Source organism: Diachasmimorpha longicaudata, chromosome 17 (assembly GCF_034640455.1).
Source record: "Diachasmimorpha longicaudata isolate KC_UGA_2023 chromosome 17, iyDiaLong2, whole genome shotgun sequence".
Taxonomy (NCBI): domain Eukaryota; kingdom Metazoa; phylum Arthropoda; class Insecta; order Hymenoptera; family Braconidae; genus Diachasmimorpha; species Diachasmimorpha longicaudata.
Window position 1 is genome coordinate 5,533,778 of NC_087241.1, and position 22,424 is coordinate 5,556,201.

At 40.1% G+C, this 22,424-nt stretch overlaps 1 protein-coding gene across 15 annotated transcripts in view; it reads right to left on the reverse strand.

Moving 5' to 3' along the window:
• The window catches only part of Rg (rugose), a 177,293-nt gene that overhangs the window by 26,050 nt on the left and 128,819 nt on the right, over positions 1 to 22,424 (reverse strand). For 7 of the 15 annotated variants that reach the window (XM_064136356.1, XM_064136352.1, XM_064136357.1 and 4 more), the window contains 9 exons: positions 21,160 to 21,525; positions 20,088 to 20,218; positions 19,183 to 19,293; positions 17,999 to 18,539; positions 17,604 to 17,730; positions 17,367 to 17,475; positions 17,110 to 17,285; positions 16,608 to 16,900; positions 16,388 to 16,524 (listed from right to left, as the gene is read on the reverse strand). In XM_064136356.1, coding sequence (XP_063992426.1) covers positions 16,388 to 16,524; positions 16,608 to 16,900; positions 17,110 to 17,285; positions 17,367 to 17,475; positions 17,604 to 17,730; positions 17,999 to 18,539; positions 19,183 to 19,293; positions 20,088 to 20,218; positions 21,160 to 21,525 — 1,991 coding nt within the window. The remainder of the gene's footprint in view (positions 1 to 16,387; positions 16,525 to 16,607; positions 16,901 to 17,109; positions 17,286 to 17,366; positions 17,476 to 17,603; positions 17,731 to 17,998; positions 18,540 to 19,182; positions 19,294 to 20,087; positions 20,219 to 21,159; positions 21,526 to 22,424) is intronic. The other 8 variants (XM_064136363.1, XM_064136364.1, XM_064136365.1 and 5 more) reach the window with 5 other exon arrangements.

The window sequence follows — 22,424 nt, forward strand, 5'->3', positions numbered from 1 at the left end:
AAAATTGAATTCATGATCGTATGAGCGTGTAACGTGATATTCACCTTCTTCTTTATCTCCAGACTCGATCCGGGAAATAAAAATGTTGGAAAAATTAATGATAAGAGTCGATTGGAGTTTTTCGAAGGTCGGGAGCAAGAGACTCGATACAGTTCGATGGCAAGTGGCTAGTTTGTAATGTAAATAACTGGTAACTATCACGCTAAGTTGGTACACGGTACCCATGTGGCTTTTGGAGAAAAAATTGGATCTTATCCTCGGGTGGTTGTAACGGCTTTATGAGCAAAACCACTTAGGGCTTTTGCGGACGACAACACTTGGTTTCAGCGCTTGACATGAAACATTGATGAGGAAAGGAGAACATCGATTTTAATGTTTAAAAGTCGAGGGGAAAAATCGCAACTCGAACGATTTATCATAGAATGTTTTGCAAGTACGAAGAGTGGGAATTAATCGTCATAAATTTCCAAAAATTTCAATCGATTCCGTGAATATTTTTACCTTTGCTAAAGGTAATTGTGAAGAATGGAATTAACCAAGTTCCGCAGTCTATTCTTAACCTCGAAAATAACTGATAATACCTCAGCAAAATGGGTATATTATTTAAATAACCATCAGCAGGAAAATGTGAAGTAAATGAGCAATAACGGAAATGACTCTATATTTAAATAAGCTGTATATATAACCACTCACGTCTAACAACAGAATGTGGATAAATACTAGTGTGAAAGTCGTCGTTTGGATTTTCGATTATGTGTTTCCGAAAAGTGAGTTCATTAGTGAGGCTTGTAATTTTTAAAAGTCTTGAGAACAACTATACCCTCAAGTGGGTGAGAATGCTTGTCACAAGTATATCCGGTGATCTGGTTAATGTCCCGCTGTGTGACTCGAAAAACCGAATGAAAGTGGCCGGGGAGCAGTTGCTGCGGCATCCGAACGAAAGAGAAAAATTCCCAAGGGGGGACTGGCTCTCTATTATTTCTCTTTTTGAATAAGAAGTATCATCTGCAGTGGCACCAGTCGATCCCGCCCCTTGTGAAAGAAATATATAAACGGACAAATGCGTTGAAATCCGGCCCACTCAATTAGCCGACTGGCACTCAAATCTCGTCTCTGACTACATTATCCAGCCACAAATGACTCTACCTCCTATTATAGAAATTTTTCTCCAAAACCCGAGGTCCATTGGGATCAAGAATAATTGCCTGACATTATTTTTCGGGACTCTTTAACTTCTGACGCATATTCTGACGCTTTTGTGCACCTTTCAACGCCCCAAACTGCTGAAATATTCAAGACAGCTACTGTTTAATCATCGTCATTTTTTTAATTAGCTACAGATATTTGAGAAAAATTGAGGGCCATTTTTTACGCCGCTCTTCGCTTCATTCATGAAATAGCCGAAATTCTGAGGGACAATTGAGAATAACGAGGTGGATCACTCCACTGGGGTCGATTCGGAAGAACTTAGAAGATTGCGGGGGGGAAGGAATCATTTGTCATTGGGACAAGTGGATGGATAATAAATGACGATTATGAAATATTAATGGCACATCTTATTTTATACAGTTTTAGGGGCGCATGAGCAGAGAATTTCAGAGAGAAATTTAATCATGGCGACGGCCAGGACATTCTTGTTAATGGTATTACTCAATTTATCTGCGAAAGGGGTAAACGGAGTTTAGGTCAGACATAAAGTGGTGTTGTCAGTTTCGAGGGAAAGGGGAATGTATTTTTCATTTTTCATTAAGTCCATGAAAAATCCCATTTTCCATTCCCTCGAAATAGAACTTGGTATTCTCCGATGAACAGAAAAATTACACATTCGATTAAACAAAATTCACCACAACTAAAGAGCCACGAATTGAGTCGCGTGCGTGTCACCCCACATTCTCAATACTTTACCCGGTACAAGGCCGAGTTGAATCGAAATTTGATTGGTTCCAGGCGGGGTTGGTTGGCGTGCGCGGAACCATCATCCGCCCTCTCTTGTGCTTTCGCGTTACAGAGATTTATGTTTCGGCGCACTCATCCACTGGATATAAACCCCTCGCCGGTGAGCAGGGACAGGACCCCGATGGCTGAGCAGGAAAAACGGAGCAGTCATGCGGACAAGTTTTTCCCCAAGGGATGTGTGCCCGGAGATAGAAAATTATGGCAGCGCGTTTGTGTGAGAGAATAAAAAAAAGCGTGTGATAGAACACCGCTCTATTTTCGTTCGAGTGGGGTGACACAGGATGGATGCATCCTTTCGCGTGAATTATCGCCGATGGTGGCCATTTTTTTATCGCATTTTTCAAGCACCCGGATTTTTTTTAATCCACTTTTCTTATGAGGGAAAAATAGTGGTGGATTTGAATAGACTTTTTGTCAGTTTCCGAAGGAATCACCTCAAGATAAGCTCATTGGGGAAATTTGTTATTTTCTCCGTTAAAAAAAGTCCCAAAAAAATAATTTAAAAAATAATTGCCAGTGTATCGCGTGTTTACGTTCGTAACTTCAAAGACAACGACCGCAGCATGCACTCGTCTATTTTATACGACACGAGACGAGGAAACAGCGACGAGTATATACCGAAGCCCAGTGTCACCCGAGTAATGTAAGATCGGTTATAGTATTCCATTTCATCCTCATGCTCCTCGTTTTGTATACAGGGTTGCGTACATGGATCGTGACGTGAACCCAAGTGCGCGGGGGAGGAAGGTGAAAAACATCTACACGCGATTCCCTAATGCCCTCGACCGTTAAAGCCAAGAGTTTACGACGAGAGGGGCCCCTCAACATAACGCCAGGGACCACCGGACGTACCGGGCTCGGGGGCGAAATTAATATGCGAAGAGCTTTTGCCAAAGGGAAAAACAACAAAGACATTCAGTTTGGACCTCAGATTTTACTCTGTTTTGGGTCTTAAATTAATTTCATCTTCTATATATCAGACGAATTAAATCAGCTCAACGGAGCAAGCCCCTGGAACTTTGTTTGCTTCTAATTGACAGTCAAATAGCCCTTAAAGATCTCGCAAGCAGCCTGAGGTGCCGTTGGGGGCCCGACAAGTAATTACGGCTAATTCAGGAAACTCTAGTTTTATCCTAATTATTTATAAATGTCTCAATTGAATAGTGGGAAGTTCAGTTGCAGTGAAATTTGAAATTCCCTTGAACTGATAAAACATTTATTTCTGTTTCCACCATAAATTATTGCTACGAGATTAAAATGCGCGCGTACACCGTAAACGGGGATAAGATATTCCTTCCTCGTTCATGGGCCTCTGCGCTTTGAATTTTCAAACTCCTCGAGAATTTACGATATGTTTATTTTTAACATTTAATGTGTCTGTATTTCTCTTTCTTGTGTGAACAATATCGCACGTACGTCGTCAATTTTCTCACTGAATTTCATTCTAGCAATATTGACGAAAAAACCGTCCGCTTAAAAGTGAAAAGACAGGTTTTTTAATCTTATAAAATTTTTTATAAAAATTTAACCTGAAATGTGGTATCTCAGGCTTAGGGACAATTAATCCGAATGGGTTAGGGGAAAAATAGTGCAAAGCAAACAGAGGGGGTAACTCTATACTCAAGGGTTTCAGGAGGCTACGCGAGGGTTTGTCAAAACCCAATCTTTCGTATCATATTTCGTGTTATTCAAATGCCAACAATGCCATTAAGGGATTTTTACTGGTTAATCCATTGGCTCATACATTTTTTTTACTTCTGATGAGGAGATTGAGTTTGTCGGGTTTCCTCGGGGGCAGTGAGTTTCATCCAAGTACACAATACACGCGGTTTGTATACCACCGATGAATAGAAGGAAGGAGAGGTAACAAACAAATCAGGGAACAATGATCTCCGGCTCCTATCTCGCACTCTTTGTTCTTACCGATCTATATTTTTATGTTTTCTTTTCACCCCTTTCCGCATTTTGTGAACAGCCTGTTGACAGATCAGATGGTCTTATTCTCAGGTTTTAGAGATTGGGAGTGAGAGAGAGAGAGAGAGTGTTTGTGTGTATGTGCGGAATAGACGAAGGGAATGAGCATTAGGGGGGAAAGGAGATGGGGGATGAAGTCATCGATGGAGGATTCACGCGATTACTAGCCTGGAAACAATCACATTACACGATGGACTTTGCTTTCGCTTTTTGCTTGAGGGAGGGGTAAATTCTAGGGGGAGCATGGGACACCCCTCGTGAGGGCGACGAGTAATGTAATGTAATGATTCCTTATTTATTTGAGCTTAAGGATATCCTAGTGCTTTAGATATTTTTCCAAATAAACCATTGAATTATATATAATCCAGTCAGAAGTGATGTGGAGTACAAGGACTACTTAATTTTCAAAAAATTGTCAACCCCCTCTGGGTATGGACTTATGGTAAAAGACAAGGATCATTACACCCCCTAAAATCCCCTCTTGAAAAGAAAAAATCGAAGACAGATGATTGAGAATTGCATTAGAATCATCTCTAGCTGTATCCACCGTGAATGTGTACGTTAAAGCACAAGAGGGTTGATCTTTGGGTAGGGGTGGCAGGTGGCGCCAATTTTACGGACCGGCGGCTGTGACGGATGTAACGAGACGTGTGCTTCTAGCGCCTTTTCTCGTTTCAAAGGACATTTGACTGCTCTCGTCACACGTGGTCGCTCCAACGAGCACCAATGTTCATGGCTTGTTTTATGGGAATACAAAGGGGAAACTTTATGCACCCTCTCCTTTATTTTACGTTAATGATATTTCGCTATCAAATGACACATAAGAAAATGCAAATATATTTTTTAATTGACAATTAATGACTTGGAAATGTGAGGAGAACAGCTGGGGTCCATTTTTGGTGGAGTATCTATTGCAGAACGATAATTATCGCGATCTCTTAGCAGAAATTTCAGTGGAAAATTTCCAACACGGTACTCCCCACCGACCGCGACGGTCAATTAAACCTCCAAGCCAATTATTACTAATTACAAAAACCCAATGGTCTCCCTGTGGCAACTGTGGGGGTAGGTTATCCTCAAAATCGCATCTCCAATCATAAACGAGGTGTCGCGGAATATGAAAGGCTCATTCTCGAGGATCACGCACACGCGGGCATCGACTAGTGCGCGTGGCTCATTAGTCCTAATGAGTAATGAGCCGATGATTAGAGAAGGCGGTCTTGGGGCGTGGCCCCTGCCCTTGATGTTTGCCGACCGACGCGCAAACGCGATCCCTCTCTCCCTCATCCTCCCCCTCATATTTCTCTTTTTTCCTCCAATTTTTTTTTATCCCTCTCATGTGTCCATACCTCGCACGCGCTGCCGCCTTTGTACACGGAGGTAAAATGAAAGAGAGAATTTTTTTTTTTGTTTCGAATCGGTGGAGATTAAAGACATTGTACCATCACCAGTGTCAGACTTGATAGTGATTTTACCCCTCGTCTCATGCCGCTCTCTGATTAGATCGTTAGACTTGCTAATTCGTACCAATATAAAAAAGTGAGTGAATTTAACGAACTCGGCACGGGACACTGTGTCAAATATTTCTCACGTTTTCGTGATGAATTTCTACTTTGAAGAGTTTAAGGGAGATCCAAAAATATACCCAGAGATAAAAAAAATTGTTGTGACGAATCTATCACTGATTTTTAGGACTACAGTATTGGATTGTCACGACGAAAATTATATTGCAAATGAAATGGCCATTATAAGTGGGCTCGCATTTTCGGCAGATAAATATCTCTGCGAATTCGCGGATTCGCGTGTATTAAATATCCTCACAACACTCTAAATCCCAAAAATCATCGATGAATGTATCATTCTCTCATTAACCCTGAAACATGTCTGTTCCCACAGTAAAAACAAACACATCTCCATCCCAAAACTTCGCATAAAAATATGAGAGAGATCGAACGATCGATAAACTATAAAATACGATTTGTAATTTTTTTTAAATTCCTCCGGAGATCTCAAGACAGATTACAGTCCACTGACAATGACAAACGATAATTTGCCCGAATAAAAAACCATCAATAAATTAGAAATTATATTTTTCACTCGACGATACCCCTTAATTCCCACGGAAAAAAAATTCAATCATTGAAAAAAAAATGGGGAGATTCCTCCCACGTAACCGCGCGATAAAACTAAGAATATCAAATGTGAAAAATGGAAAAAAAATATTCAATCGAAAAAGCGTCGCACGCGTGGTGTCCTGGGGCTAGTGTCAACGTTTGACTTTACGACTGAGTGAGGGAGCTCACTCCCTCTCGCTTCCTCCTGGATGAGGTAGACAGAGTGTGGTTGAATACGCGGGGGTCCACCGGGCGTACAATGGCCACCCGTTGTGACTCGACCAGCCCCCTTCGACTCCCGGATGAGTTAATGTTATCCCGTTTCATCCTTGTGTAGTTGCGTTTCTATTAAATATACGTCAATCAAATAATATCATCTCCCAAGATTTATGCTCGACTAATGAAAAAGGAAAAAAAAATTCATAACGATAGTGTTAACTTAACCGATTGTTCTCGATACTTTTTTGAGTCAACGATAAATTTTATTTTATACACCGGAGACATCTAGAAATGTCAGTTAATAAAAATGACTCAACCATTAGCCATTGGATTTCGAAATAGAGACAAGTGCACTCGTCTGGAAAAAAGACTCAACCCTTCCCTTTCAATGGCTCGCGTTCCCTTGGAATTTTCACCTGAAGATATTTTTACAAAGACGGTAACCTGATCCTGTTAACCGGACGACAGCATCGTCTGTTCTCCACTCCGTCTCCCACATGTTCTTTTTTTTTCTCTTGTAAAAAAACCTCCGTGTTTTTCATGAGGTATAATACGCGTGGAAGAGATAGTCGAGGAAGATAATCCAGAGAAACACGAGGAAAAAAGTTTCAGGTATCTTCATATATGACAAAGAAAGTCCTGTCATTAAAGAAATACCTTATTAAAATTTAATAAATCTTCCGATTGATAGAATTTTAATTACGAACCATTATCATATTCAATATTTCAAAATAAATAAACTGTCCACTTTATGACTGAAGATCTAATGGATCCAATAACGGAATATATTAAAGCGTTATTAATATTTTTTCTAATAAATTTTCCCTCCATGAAAACGAGTGAAAAATAAATACCTGGAGTGAGCATGCGGCTGCGAGGTCGGGGTCCTCGCTCGCGGAGGCAACGCCCGAACGGGGTGAACGAAATATCTCACGGAACATAATCAATTCTCCGTTAATTGTTTTCAAATGCTAATGTTATCCGGCGTTAGAGTCATATTTCATGAGCGTGCGTCGCATCAGTTGATTTGAGATGAAAAATGAGGGAAAAGAGGTGAAACAAACCATTGAATTTTAATGTATTACTTACTTTTCTTTCACCGAGATGGTAGACAAAAAAGTAATTGAAAATTTATGGGTTTGTTTACATAATTACGGGGCTTGACGCGAATATTTTATATTATTTAATGAGTCATGGTTATTTTTTTATCATTCTCATTGAACGTTTTCGCTCTGCGCAAGTGGGAAAAGTCCGACGGTGCACGATGAGGTGACGCGTCGGCGCCTGAAAGGACATCCATCTTTTTTAGAAGACCACGGAGGCCCAAAATATCCTCCCCTCTATCGTCGTGGGCCTCATAGGTCGGTCTCTTGTCGACTTCACGGTTATTTATCGTGAGGGACTCGTTAGGCCGGTCAAAAACGACAGAGGTCCTGTCACAGAGACGTTATCTCTCCTTTCCGCATTGTTTTAATCTCTTCGTTATACTTTATTCCTCTTGTTGGATGATTTTTCTTTTCAATTCCGCACACCTCATCGGTTGGATCGAGCTGGTGCATAAAACCGCGTGGGCAATCCCGACCCGACTTCTCATCGCGATAGGGAGACACGGGCCATCACGACCTCATGGGTCCTCTCTCTCCTGTTCGATGGTGATAACATCAGGTATGGGATAGGAGTGACCACAGTGATATGAGTTGAGAAGTGGGGAGGCATCAGTGGCAGGATAATAGTGATAAGGATATTTGATGAGGGGCGTCATTGGGCTATGGGAATTGGAAAAATTATGTCGTTGGGGGGAAAATTTGTTGGACATTTGTTCGAAGCGGTCGGGGGTGTGTCGGAAAGGGCACAGGATAACTTATCATTAGATAGTAAAATTTTGACACCCCTAATGGGTACTGCGCTCGTTCTACAGTGCTCAAAATTTTCTGCTATTTCACAGAACACATGATAGCTTTCAATCTCTAATCAGACAACATTAAATTTATTCTGTTTTTCTGTTTCACGGAATAAATAAACTTCTGGGCGATTATGTGTGACAAGCAATCAACTGGCCCCCTCATAAACCCGACATAAAGACGTTCGAAAATTTGTCCGAATTTTCAAAACGAGTCTAAAGCACCGATGAAGGGTATAAAAAAAATAAAAGCCCCAATAAAAGTCGCAATATTCGATGTATTTTATCCCGACATTTACGATTCCATTCAAGACCATCTTTTATACGATTTTGCCCCAACGATCGAGTTAACAGCCATGTCAGGTGTCGCGTTTGTATGCCTCAACAAATACAAAACGCGTATCTTTTGTTGTAAGAGATCTAAAATAATGTTATAGCGCATGCAGCGCGACAAATCAAACTGGACTTTTAATTGCCTCATGGTTCCTTTATAACTCGAAAGGAAAACAGATAAATAGGAGATATATGGCTAGCTTGACTGTGTTGGACCTTTTTACTGGGGTGGACAAGGCGAATGCATCGCTTTCCATGTGCACTTCAAAACGCTAGAAAGTTGGAGGCAGTATATCGCTTTTATACGAGGGACTCTCAGTCAGTGGCATGTGCGCCTGTCTCAGGTGAGTTTCCGCGAGTGGTCACGGGCCTTGGAACCCTCTGCGTATCTTTCTCAACGAGGGAGAATTAAATTCACGAGTTTCCGTGAGGCGTCCGGATACTCACGCAAGGCGTATCGCAATGACCATCGAGATATACTCACACGTTCAACCCCCGCTGGGGGCACGACAAACGTGACTCGAGGGGAAAATTATTGGCATTGGATGCTGCAACTGATGGTTAACACATTTTTCCCATTTTTATAACATCATTTCATTAAGCTCGCGAGAGAGAACCCATTTCCCTTTCTGATCAGGTGGACAAGACAACAATTTTTGGAATATCCTCAAGTAGTCATAGTGATAATGACCAAACATTTTTTCAAACCTAGTTGATCCTCCCCCACCGTGAAATGAACAATTCAAAGAACGAATTCTCAGCCACAAAACAATAATTAAAATCCCAAAGTGTGACAGGTGTCTTGAGAATGTTTTGTAACGATTTTTTGTATTCAAACAAAAAGCGAGGAACGACGAGCTCAATGTAGAAGGCGCCAGTGATAGTTCAACCGAGTGAAATGGGTGTACAGATCCCGAGCTATTTGCCCTCTCTCTCCCTCTGAACGTAGGGATATGAACCCTGGGTCCTTTTCCTTTGGTATTATGGTTGAAGCGCGCGCGGCGGCGTCTGAGGCTGCGGGGGGCGCCGGCGCCGGCGCGTAAACTTCTCCGGGTTATATGGCCGGTTCCTCGACCACTGGCCAAAAAAAATCATTGTGTCTCTTTCTGGTCATGCTGAACCTCCCACGTTTTGCCAGCTCCCTCTTCCCACGTAGTGGGGTACCCTCCGGTGAAAAAAACCCAATGAGAAGGGGAAAAAAATCTACACTGTTGCCTTTTGTTTTAAGACATTCCAAAAGGTACTCGTGATAAATGGCCCCCGGGGATTCAGTAATGCAGTGAGAAAGGATGAATGAGGAGAGGAGTCAAAAAAAACAACGAGTCACACCTTATGATCTTTTTACCCCTTTGGAAAAACTATGGTCCACGTGAGAATAAAAATTTCCCTGGAATTCCACTGCCTCAAATCCATCCCCCAAGAAAAATTGTGAGAAACCTCTTGGGATTTTAATTCAAAGGGTTACGTGAAAATTACATTGATCATGGACGTACATATTTTATAGCTCAACTTGTGTACATATACGTGTTTGATGCCGATGGCGGAAAAATTATAGTGCCATCATAATTCTTCAGGCTGGAGAGTTTCTCCCGCAATACCCCAGCCACTCTCTCACACCCGAGAAAACCTCTTTATCCCTCCATGGAGAATGTGCGAATAGTTTCTGGTATAAATAACTCACGCGTTAAATAAATATAATTCTTCATGTGTGATGGTTAATAAGGTGAATGAAGAGGTCTCGAGTTGCAAGTGTGAGAGAGGAATTAATGGGGATTATTTGGGTAATATCTTCCGGATTTACTTGGAAAGCTCAACGTGATGATGAGGTTGTTCTTCGACGCAAATGAATAAAATATTAAATTAAATTTATCCTGAGGAGAAGGAACAAATATTCCAGCGAAATTTTTTGGGAGATATACTAATTCCAGCCGAATAATTTACATGCTAATAAATATCTGCGTAATTAATACGAAGAAATTCATCGGGCTATTCAAATAAATCCTCTTTACTTCTATTTAATTTGAAGAATTAAGTAGAATTTTTCTCTTCCTCCTTGAGGAAAAAAATCATGTGGGTGAATTTGATGCCCGTGTATTCCTCTGAGAAGGTATATAATTGAATGTTTTGTATAATTAACCTGCGCCATAATTCAAAATTTTATACGTCGCGTCTTCTCCAGCCCGAGGCAAGACCTCCCTCCCAGTTTTTATGATATCAACCACGCGCCCAAAATTCCTCCTCTCCTTCTCTACCACGGAAAATCACCAAAATTATTCAATTCATAAATTTTTTAATTCACCTGCTAACACGAGAAATAAAGAGACTCAAAGAAATAAAGAACGCGAGAGAAAGAAAGAGAAAAATGAACAAAGATAAACCAACATCATAAAAATGTAAAATATTTCTACATAAATTAACGTTGTTATCTCGGTGAATTGATTTAAAAAAACATTAAGTGGATTTTTGTGATAGGATTCCTGGTATTTTATCCTCCAGATTGGTTTAACGAGCTGAGAAGTAAACCGGTGCAGCGTTCGAGTGTCTGGTGTATTTTCAACAGATTGATCTTTCAAAACTGGAAACCCCCAGAATGTTAGTGGTCCCCTGGTTCGGATACTCAGGTAGATATCTGTTACTTGGAGCCATTTCTTTTTGGCTACTGGCCCCAATGTTGTCAATTAATTCTTTGGAGAGTTAGGTGGATACACCTGAGGAGTGGGACATGATGACGAAGGTTGAGTGGAGTCAATTATAAGGTGAGTTCAATCATTTCGGAGTTTCAATTTATAATTTGAGGTGACGTTATTGATTAGAGACTTTCGTCCTTCCCTGGAATTGGATATTCCCCCGCCCGATCTGGCTTTTAATCATTGAGTTTTATTTTTTCAAGAGCTCAAGTAATTTTCAACAAATTTTCGAAACAATTCCCATTGTTGGTTAGATCACAGGTAAGTGGGCATTTAAATGGCAATATTTTAGATTTTAGAGGGTGCGAGTGAGGCCAACAACCTGTCAGGAGTTCATACCCATGTCAAAATAATCGCTAAATTATGGGATACGTATGGTCCTCGGCCCAACAGCTTCTCTTTTCCCGTCTCATCCTGAACCTTCTACCATCCACCAAACGGGTCACAAGGCGCATTCCCATTCCCTCTGCCTATCTTCACTCCTCATCTCGCCACAACTGATACCTGCATATTTTGTCTTCTTCGTATTTAGCTTTCTTTTTAACCTTCAATTTTTCTCCCTTATCTTTCGTTTTTGGTTTCTTTCTTAATTTCGTGTTGGTGATGTTTTCTCTAAAAAAATCCCATTGGGGATGTTATCATGCCACCCACGCGTATGTATCATTAATTCACAGCATATGGATCAGCATCCTTCTATCGCTGTGGGGCATACGGTATTCAATGTCACCGGGCGCGAAATGAGGTTGAAAATGCGGTTTATCGGCCCAAATGTCATAAAAGTCCCTTTATTGTATTACAATTCTGCCCCTCCATGACCATTTTTATAACAAAACATCCTTGAACCCTTCGAAACCGGTATTGAGATTAAACCCTGCATCTTTAAATTCCTTTGATTCTATTCGTTGTCTGAAGAAAAGGTTCTATTGATTGATGAAGATGTCTATAATATCAATCAATTAAGCAGCATCAATAATTCAATTAATTTGATTTATTGACTCAAACGTATCAACTATCGGCAGAATCGCTGGACAAATTATAAATTTATTCTGTTGAATTATGAATCATTTGCATACGAATTATTAAGTATCCACAGCTTCATGAATTTTGAGATCATTAATTTCTCGCGGTAAACTAAAAATTCAATTCCCCGGATCAATTACAAGCTCCAGAAGCTGTCTCACAATCTTCAAGAATCACGAGTAACTCAGTCAATTACACGTTATCCGGTGAATTTTTGAATGGAACATTGAAAAATAAAGAAGTAACATCACATGAATAATTTTCAAGTCCATCAAGATTCCGATAGTGAATCTGTCTTACACAGACCCCACAGGTAGATTACACTTTACCCACTGCGATAAAGTGCAACGATCTCGATTTCTACGAAATAACCAGCTGCTCACCAAGAGGCATCGGATAACAAACGATCCAATGGATCATTAATTATGGGGTGCACGTGGCGTCTGAGCTATCGTCTCTGAAATACTTTCTCATAGGTATGTTACAGGTCCCGAAGTACTGGGGTTGTGAGTCGGAAATTCATCTACTCAAATTATCGTTAAAATTTTATTTTTTTTCTACCAATAAAAAGTGTTCCATAATTTTCACCATCACTTCTTCATTTTTCAATGTTGCAGTTTAATTTTTTGACTGGGAATTTCATTCAAATTCTCCTCAAATATTCCAATAACATCCCTCTCATAATCTGATCAAGTTATTGCGTCCCCAAGAAAATAATTTGTTAAACAATTCAGCTGCTTGCAAAAAGCAGCTGCTGTCTGCCAATAAAAATGGCAAAAAATGACGGCGACCGGCGTTAAAGATAATGACCCACCATTGTACCGACAGAAATCGAAAATCAATGTGGCGAAATGGTGTGGTGACGTGAAAATGATCTGGGCGTTTTAATACGTATGTTTAAAACTCACGAGAAGTGGATAGAAGAGTGAGAAGGAACGTGGGTGCGCACGATAAATATTGGAAGAGGTATGGTGATGATAGTTTGGTGAAAACAAACTAAAGGAAAAAAATGAATGGTTAGGGGGGGTGGGGGGGATAACCCAGGAGGGCTACTTACGCCGTCAGCGGTAATGACGGGGTGCGCCCGGGCTGTTTGCTTAGCGAGGAGATTAGTGAATGAATCCACAGGTGGCCGCCATCCGTCACATCCCTGAATCGCGATCGAAGTCAACGCCCAACTGACGATGCACCTTGGTCGCGATTTCAGGCGCCGGCTTTCGTTAAAATCGATATTAATAAAGTTGCCCGGGGTTCTTTCGTTAAATTCACGCCGATCTGTGCCGTTGATAATTTTTTTTGGATATGAACAGAGACTAGGAGAACCAGATACAATGATGTTTGTGTCTATTTGTTAATTCTTAGTTCATAATTCTCCGGCGAAAATGTAATAAATTATTAAAACTGACATTGTCAATATTGTAAATTCTTCTCCAGTTATCATCACCGAAGGTTCTCGATATGATGGAGTGCTAGGTAGATTGGCGGACCACCAGAGTAATGTCTAACTTAATAGCAGTGATTACCCTGCCTTGTTGGAAGTGAACACGCCTTCCTCATGGCTCGGTAAAAGGTGCTTTACAAACGTTGAATGTTTTATACTTTAGGGTTTCACTGTCTCACTCGCTCGCAACTACACACTGCGATAACCCAAAGGGTTCGGCCCCATGAATTGATGGATGTTTACAGAACTAACTGCCGCCTGCTTATGCCGCAATGGCTCTTGACCATTTTGACTACCAACACGTGTACAGAGTAAAAAAGTTTCTGAGGTAGTGAAAATCCAAATTTAAACTAGACTAGATCCGATACAATAGTCAGGAATCGATAAATTAATTTAGCAGTAAATTCAGCAAGAATTACCAGGGTGGCTAATTAATTATTATGATTGGAAAATACCTCTACCTGACTCAATAATAGATAAGTAAATACCACATTAAATGGTCATTGACAGAATGCCAACCAGAAGCCATGGCTGAATACCATTAGATGATTTATCACCTTAAGATCATAGGGTATTGATAAAAGTCTCTGGCCAGGGGGAGTAATGACACCAAAGTATAGTTTAGAGTACACGTTCGTGAAACGAGCCTGGTAGTAATTATTGCTGCATTATTATAACGTCACTTGGCAATACATCAAATGCCGCAGGGATGTCATACATATGCATTTGCCAAGGGAAAAAATTAAACAACAGTGGAGAATCTATGGTGTGCAGACATGGGATAACGCCCACCCGTCAATCTTTATGCTCCACTTTTATTCTGTACACCATTAAAATTGTCCTAAAATTCTTGTCCACATTACAGCGAAATTTTCTTTTGGATAAAAACTGATCAAAGCGGGTGGTTCTACTGTCAAGATTCATAATGCGAGAAAAATGGAAAGTCCTATTTAAATGACCCAACTCACCACCGCATTGTCAAAAAAAAAGCCAACACATAAAAAGGGCGTATCATTATTTGTTTTAGGCACCAATGCCCTCAACCGGTAATCAATAATTCACCGATACGTAATCGTGCGGCATATATTCCCTATCTTTACGTATTCGCCAGAGAGGAGGCCCGGTGTAAACGATAAATCACGATAAATACGTTTGCATCGGCCATTATAACAAGCAAAAACGAATGAAAAAAAAAATGACAATAAAATAAAATAAAAAATATAAACAAAATGAGCAAATAAAAATAATCGACAAAGAACTTATTAAAGAGAGATAAATGAGCGATTAAATGTGAAAAAGACGAGTGGATGCAAGTGGGAATGGGACAGGGGGGAGGGGGGAGGGGTGGAAATGCGATCCTTGGGCAACGAGTCCCCGTTACGAAAAATACAAACAAGATGCATTCACTCTCCCCTGGGGCCACTATTCAGTATCCGCCTGCGTGCGCATTACGATCGCTTAAGTCTCGACTCGACTATCGAGTGATCCATCGCCCAGGTTTCTACGAAACAGCCCCGGCGCCTCACTCATTCTTCTCTGCCCTCTCTCTTTCTCCCACTTCTACACACGAATTTTTATATCGGGCTAACGAGTGCCTGAAAAAATCGCGAATCGAGCGGGGCTGGGCGGGGAAGGATGAGAGGGGAGGGTGAGGGGGCGACATTGAATTGAAATTTCGAACCGGTCTGGATACACGAGGAATGGACCTGTGGTCTTTTATTTTCATTTCCGTTGATTTCTTGAAAATTAGTTTAAAAGGCTCACGATAAAGGAAATGGAGTTATCGAGTTCACAATGGAATAATTTATGATGACCCATTACCGTATTTTTGTGGGTTTGAATTGACTTCTCTCTCTATTCTCTCCTAGCATCAATCTCCCAAAACAATGAGTAGATTCTAATTCTCCGGGGCTTAAATTCCACCCTTATATTAGATTACTTTGAAATTTGTGAAGTGCTAGTTACGAAGGTAAAAGAGAACTCCGAGTGCTTCACCGGGAAGTAAAAAAAATGAAGATAACGGGGAGAGAAAGGGCCGAGGGGGTCTGTGTATGGAGGGATATGCGTAGACCCCGCAGGAGGCTCATAATTGCCGACCCTGAAGATCAGTCCATGGCCCCCATGGGGTCCCTACCTTTGTTTGTTTTATTCCTCGGTTATACAAACGCGAGATCTACGGCCGATATATGATAATCGCTCTTCCTAGATTCGTGCCTGTGCATGGAGCAACCCCTACCATGTGAATTACCAACATCGTTAGGAATATTTTGATAGACGACAGCCACTTGTCCACACTGATATATTTTAGGAGTGTCCACATGAGATAAGAGCAGTCATTCTCACAATTTCTAATATTAATTACGTTCGTTGAAGTGATCATTAAATTCTTTGAATCCAACGTTTGATCGATTCCCAGCCATATTCCGAGAAAATCGTGGACATGTCCAGCGATAAAAATGCAAATGATCTCTCGCGATGGGCCGACATAACAGTGAATAAATTTCAAGTACATCATTTTTAGAATTTGTTAGGAATAAACGCTTAGGCTTATAAAAGTCCTCGACGAGGGACTTGACCGAAAAAAAATTTCGGCTTTGAAATTAGATTCATTCGTAATCAAACGAATATTCATTACGACAAATATTCCCTCAGTGGTACTGAGAAAAAAATACTGAAGCACCTGACGCAGTTGAATGCTCGCAATTGCACTCATGAATTATAATTAACAATTTGATCCACTTACCTCGCTGTCGATTTTCTTAAACTCAGGATCCTCCTCATCGACTTCGAAATAAAGTTCAGTGGACGTTATGGAGATGATGCCAGGTGCAACAATACCAGGAGCAACGAGTTTTCCTTTAGTGCTGATATTAACTGGACCTGAGCATAAATCATTTTGAATAATTATGGAATTTCTCTCCCCCTTTGCTGAATAAATAACTTCATAATTAAATTTGACGTACCAGTCAAGTCACTATCAAGATCCCTATCATCGGACAGTAATTCACTATCGTCCATGAGATCAGTGGACTGCAGTTGTTGCTGATGAGCGCGTGATGCTGCCAAGTGGGCATGGAACTCCTCCCGTGCCTGGAGGATTGCATCCTCAGGGGCCCCATGCTCCAGAGCCGCTTTGAGCGTTGCTTCTGGATGACTAGATCCGAGAGGGTTGTGCACAAAGCGTTTACGACGTCTTGCATCGTCCTCCCAGGCGTCTAGCTTCCAGTACTCTGCTAATCTGTCAAGTTCGTCGAGACTTTGATAAAGGTGAGTATTGTGACACTTCAGATGCATAACGTACATAAAATTTAATAATTCAGTTGCGACCAGATGAATCTCATAGAATTAATTTAGACGGAAGCAAAAATTATAAAGTCGATTAAGTTTTAATTAATATTTTTGGAGTTCTGAGGCGTCACCTGATCGCTTCCAAATTATTCTAATGAATCAATGAAGCCTACTTACTTGGCAGCCATTGGATCAGTGTACCCCCAGGCACCGTGCTTATTCGACAAGATGTTTCTAATTTTTTCCATGAGTCGACTAGCAATGACATTATCTCGTCTTCGTGCTGCTGTTATCAAGTGATCGCACATTCTCTCTTCTTCTCGTCGGTCCAGAAGTGTCTGAGCACATTGCGACTGTTGAGAAAGTAACATTCAATGAGATCCAATCATATTTTATACCTGATAGGGTTTTCGAGAACTGGCAGGGATAATTACCTCGAAATCTGCGTGTTTAAGGACATCATCAGCTCTCATTCTATTTAGAATGAATTCAGCTTCATTTGCAACTCGCACGATATGATCTTTCATTGAGTGAGACAGTAATCTACGGAATTGAATGGAAAAAGTTGTCGTTCATATTCATGTAAACAAAATTAGACCACTTTCCCCCTTTCTTTTAACTACTCAAAATATTTCTTTGAATTATTTACAATATTATTTCTTTATACATACCTTCCCTCATTGATAAGTTCGATAAACGCCAGTCCTGCATGTTTCTGCAATGAATTCTGCCATTCCTGAGAGCACAGAAGCATGACAAGTTCCACGACAGACGTGCTGTTCTTAAAAGTTGTCAAACCTGCGCAACAAACGAAATAAAATTATTGAAGCCACCCTCACAATATCTTATTCAATACATTCCAACCACATCGATCTAATCCTCCTCTCTCCATCCACCACCAACGAACAAGACATGAATTTAAATGCCTAAAAAATCCACCTCCAATGCATACAAATAGAATACCGAGAAAATGGATATCACATTTGCTCATTATAACTCTATAATGTTATTGTGATGATGATGATGAGAGCTGTTGAAATTAATTTAATTTGCGGTAACAGTTTACCTTTTCCCTCAATGAGGAGTTCCTGGCCGTGTGAGCCAACGAGAGTCTTCGATAAAAAGGGAGCAAAGTCGACCATTATCTCCCGAAGAAGTGGACAGACTGATCCCAGGGCCATCTCGAGTTTCTGAGTCAGTGAGGCTTCTCTGGAAGGTGTTGGAATCGGCAAATGCTCGACGAGACCTTTGATCGGTAGATCATCGGGCCTTGGAGACGACGAGTTAACCAGCAGACGTTCGGGTACACGAACAACGGAAATTTCACCTGAAGGCTTTTCACCTCGCTCTGGGTCTCTGAGGGTCTCTTGATCCAAGACATTCCCCTCGCTATCGGGGTCGTGAACGTGTGACATATTGTGAATGTTCCGTGGGTCTTCTCGAGCATTTGTTATGGGCATTGCATCGCCGTCTTCGTTGAGATTAACATCCGTCCACGCTTCTTCTGATGAATTATGCTTATTCTCGTTATCTGTTGTGATGTCCGAGGGACTTGGGTCTGCTGTGATGTTGGAACGGTGCATCGCCTCTTCACTAGAGTCGTTGCTCTGGAGATAGAGGATCAATCAAATTGTTATTGTGTATTTGGCACCAGACGTACAAAAAAAAATTGACTTTAAAAAATATATCCATACATTTAAAAAATATTCCACTAAGCTACAGAATTTTGTAATAAGTTTTCCCATTTCTGGATTTGCTGCTACCCATTAAAAAAACATCATCCTTTTCATTGTTCAGATCTCACTAAATACTACGACTATCAAGTTCTAATCAATGTTCATATCTATCTATAACTTTTATATCTCTTGACTGAAATAAATATATGTAATAAGTTCAATAAGATCGCTTCCAATTATTTCCAACTCAAACAAACCTCGACGACAAAACGATTTAATTGAACATGCAAATACCGATACACTACTATTAAAGAATAGGCAGACTTCCTATGATAATAGAAATGAAGGAAAACGTAAGCCTTCCGTGATTCCAAAAGCGGTGACAGCGAAATAAAAAAATGAAAATGGATGAAGTCACGGCGTGTTGGATTCAACGAAAAGTGACATATCAATTTGATCACGAACAAAATTAATGGCGAATGTAGTTTGATCGATTCTTACGGTTATTTTGGAATTCTTGTCTGTCTTTTTATTGCAGTTTGCTTTTTTTCTTATTTTTCTGATCAATTTTTACCTGGGCATTTCTTGTCACTTGGTCGGGTCTAGTCGAAGTGCCGATAGTCGGCCCTGACGAGGCGTAATCCTCGAGGATTGTCCGCGTCCGAGGTACACCACTGTTACCTCCCTTCAGAACCAGTAGTTAGTACGCATAGCATTGCAAGCAGAGAGGTTTAACGTTGAGAGTACCGGAAAATAGAAATTAACATGCTCCGTATCACAAGTAAAAGACTTAATGTCGAATTTGATAGACAGAAAGTGGAAATGACGATAGAATTCCTATACTTGATGACAAAAGGGAACAATTATGAGAAGAAAATGATACCGTCATCTTAAACAAAAAGTCATAATAACGAGACTATTAAGAATTCAATTCAAGAGAGGGGCATATAATCCCCTTCTTAATCTCTTCATCGATTCTACGTGCTGAAGGAGTATAACTATATATCGAAGACATTATTATCTCAGAATCATAATTGACTATTCAAGAAAATGCAATACATCGATTTATCGATAAGCAGATACGCATGCTCAACATCGCAGAGTCAACTATTTAATTAAAATATCAATGTGTTACATATGATCATTGGTCTTTGTCGATAATCCAAGTCACGATAGAACGTGCTGGATTTTCAACACGTGCAATCCATGCTAGATGTAATCTGTGCCAATCTACAAAAATTATTATCTCATCTATAATTTTGTTTTTTCCTTTATATCATCATTGAAGGTAAATTATAGTTTGTGCTCTTGAATTATATTTAATCGGAATTGCGCGTATTTTTTTGTTATGAAAGACAATGCACGCATAAGGCAATTTAGTAGAAAATCCCAGTTTCAGAAAGCAATTCGTTCAGATTAATAAATCCATATTGTAGAATTCAGAAGAGTTTTTCTTTTGTTCATTGAAACTGATTTTACCTTTGTGGAGGGTGGGCCCGATGAGGTGACATCGTGGTCGGCAAGGATGGAGGAATTATTTTCATCCACAATGATAACCTCGTACTCCCCATCATCCTGAGATCCCGATTGACTCATGATCCCTCCGCTCCCTAGAATCACAATCCCAAGGTATTAAAATCAATGAAAAAAATTATTCGAACTCTTTTCAACGTTCCTAGACAGCTTGAAGCTGATGTATCGTTATATCGACTATAGACATGCAGAGAGTGTACATAAATAGGACAATTCCAATTCATGCTGCAAAATAAACGTATTTTACTTAATAAAACTGATAAATCAATTAATCAACGAATCAAACAATCTGTGAAAAATAGTAATAGTCTGTTTGATGAAGCGTGAAGTTTTCAAATCGCTGCATCCTGTGAATAATCAATTAATAATAAAATTATCGAAAAGAAATGAAAAATAACGACAAAGAACGAGAAGAGAATCTAGGAAATTGAACTGAGGATCTACGAGTAAGGCAGGAGGACGAATAACACGACATCGATGGAGAACATCTAGGGATCCACATTTCAGGCACCAATATGGGTAAAGTTCGAGTATCATCGCAGAAAAATGGGATAATTCAGGACTGAAGTGGCGAAATGAGTGATTCACAGTTAACCTACCCGGAGAGTGTTGTGAATTGAAAAAAATTATTTAAAATTAACTTAGGTTGTCCATTTCAATAGAAATATCTCAACAAGACAAGTAAAATAATCACCTCGACTTCATAGGTCACGTAATAGTCTCAGAAATCAGTCCCATGGGCCCTAGGACCATGAAAGGGCTGAAGTTAAATGATTTTCCGGATGTAATAGTGTCTTTGAAGATGTAACTATTGAATTTTTCCACTCATTTTGCCATTTTTTCACTGAATTAAAACGAACAAGCTGCGCAAAACGCCAACACATTTCTGGGGCTCTCAGTAACAAAGGGAAAGGGGTGCTGTTGTTTAATATACCAACAATATTCATTCCGTGATGAGAAAAAAAACATCTCTCTCTCATAATCTTTCTTTCTTCTTGGAGCAGTTGGAGAAAATTACCTTGCATACCGACACCGGAGTTTCTATGATAGATATTTCGGGGCTGATCGTTATGCTTTTGAAGCGAGTGATGGTGATTGTTGTTATTATGATGATGATAATAATGATGACGGTGATAGTTGTAATTATTTGGGTGATGATTGTAATGATTACTATGATGATTTGGGACATAATAGCCGGATTGGGTCTGGCGATTTGTGTGCCTGGCAGCCGGTAGCGGGTGCTGGTGGTGGTGCTGGCTGATGTGGTGGTTCGCATTGACATTGGCATTGGCTGCGGGGTGTGAACCCGGAAGGAACTGAGGATAGACGTGGTGTGACCACTGTGGAAATAGTGGACGACCTCCTCCACCACCATTCCCATCTGCTGAGTAAGTACATTTATGCATAACCATTATCAGGATTTACCGTCTGTTCAAATCCAATCCTGAGACTTTATTCACCACTCACTTTCTCTCTATCTATCTCTCTTTCTCTCTGTCTCCTTCTGGCTAATTGACCCATGCGTTATGTCGTTACTACTATCTCGAGTATAGAAAAACAATGACTGAAATCCTTTGCAAATTCGATTGAAAATTCTATTCCAATCTATTCTATTCCAAAATACAATGTCAGTTCTATGAGAGTCTATGCTTGTCATATCAGAATATGGATGAACTAATAAATAGATTAACAATAAAATATTCTGACCGGCGGAAATTTCTTTTGCTCATTGGATCAATATTTTGAACGCATGAGTCACTATACACTCCCGCATTTTTCTTCTCTCCAAGAATTTCTAGGGGAATATGAAACTAAAGAAACTGAAAGGAAACGCATGGAAAGTGATTTGGTATTTGTTTCCACGCGAATGAAATGAAATAATGTACATGGAAAAACAAATAGGGAACGTAATAGTAAAAAAACTAAAAATGTCGAAACCGAGAATGAGTAAAGTGATATGTCAACATGTGAGATGTGTCTTGCATTAATTAGTGTGCATACATTCGACAAACATCAAAACTCTCACTGTCAGATACATTCAATCAAAATAATTACGTCTACACCAGTGCAACCACACATGCTTATTCCATTGCTACAAGGTGGTATTCAATATTTCCCCTCGTTCAGCATCTAATTAGGTATCTATCCACAATACCCCGAGTCTACTCTTTTTAATCAATTCAATAACGTACTTTCAATATTAAGATACATCAACTATTCAAAAATACTCAATTAAAATTAAATCTGAATTGACAATATGTTTATGTTTCAATCAATCATTTG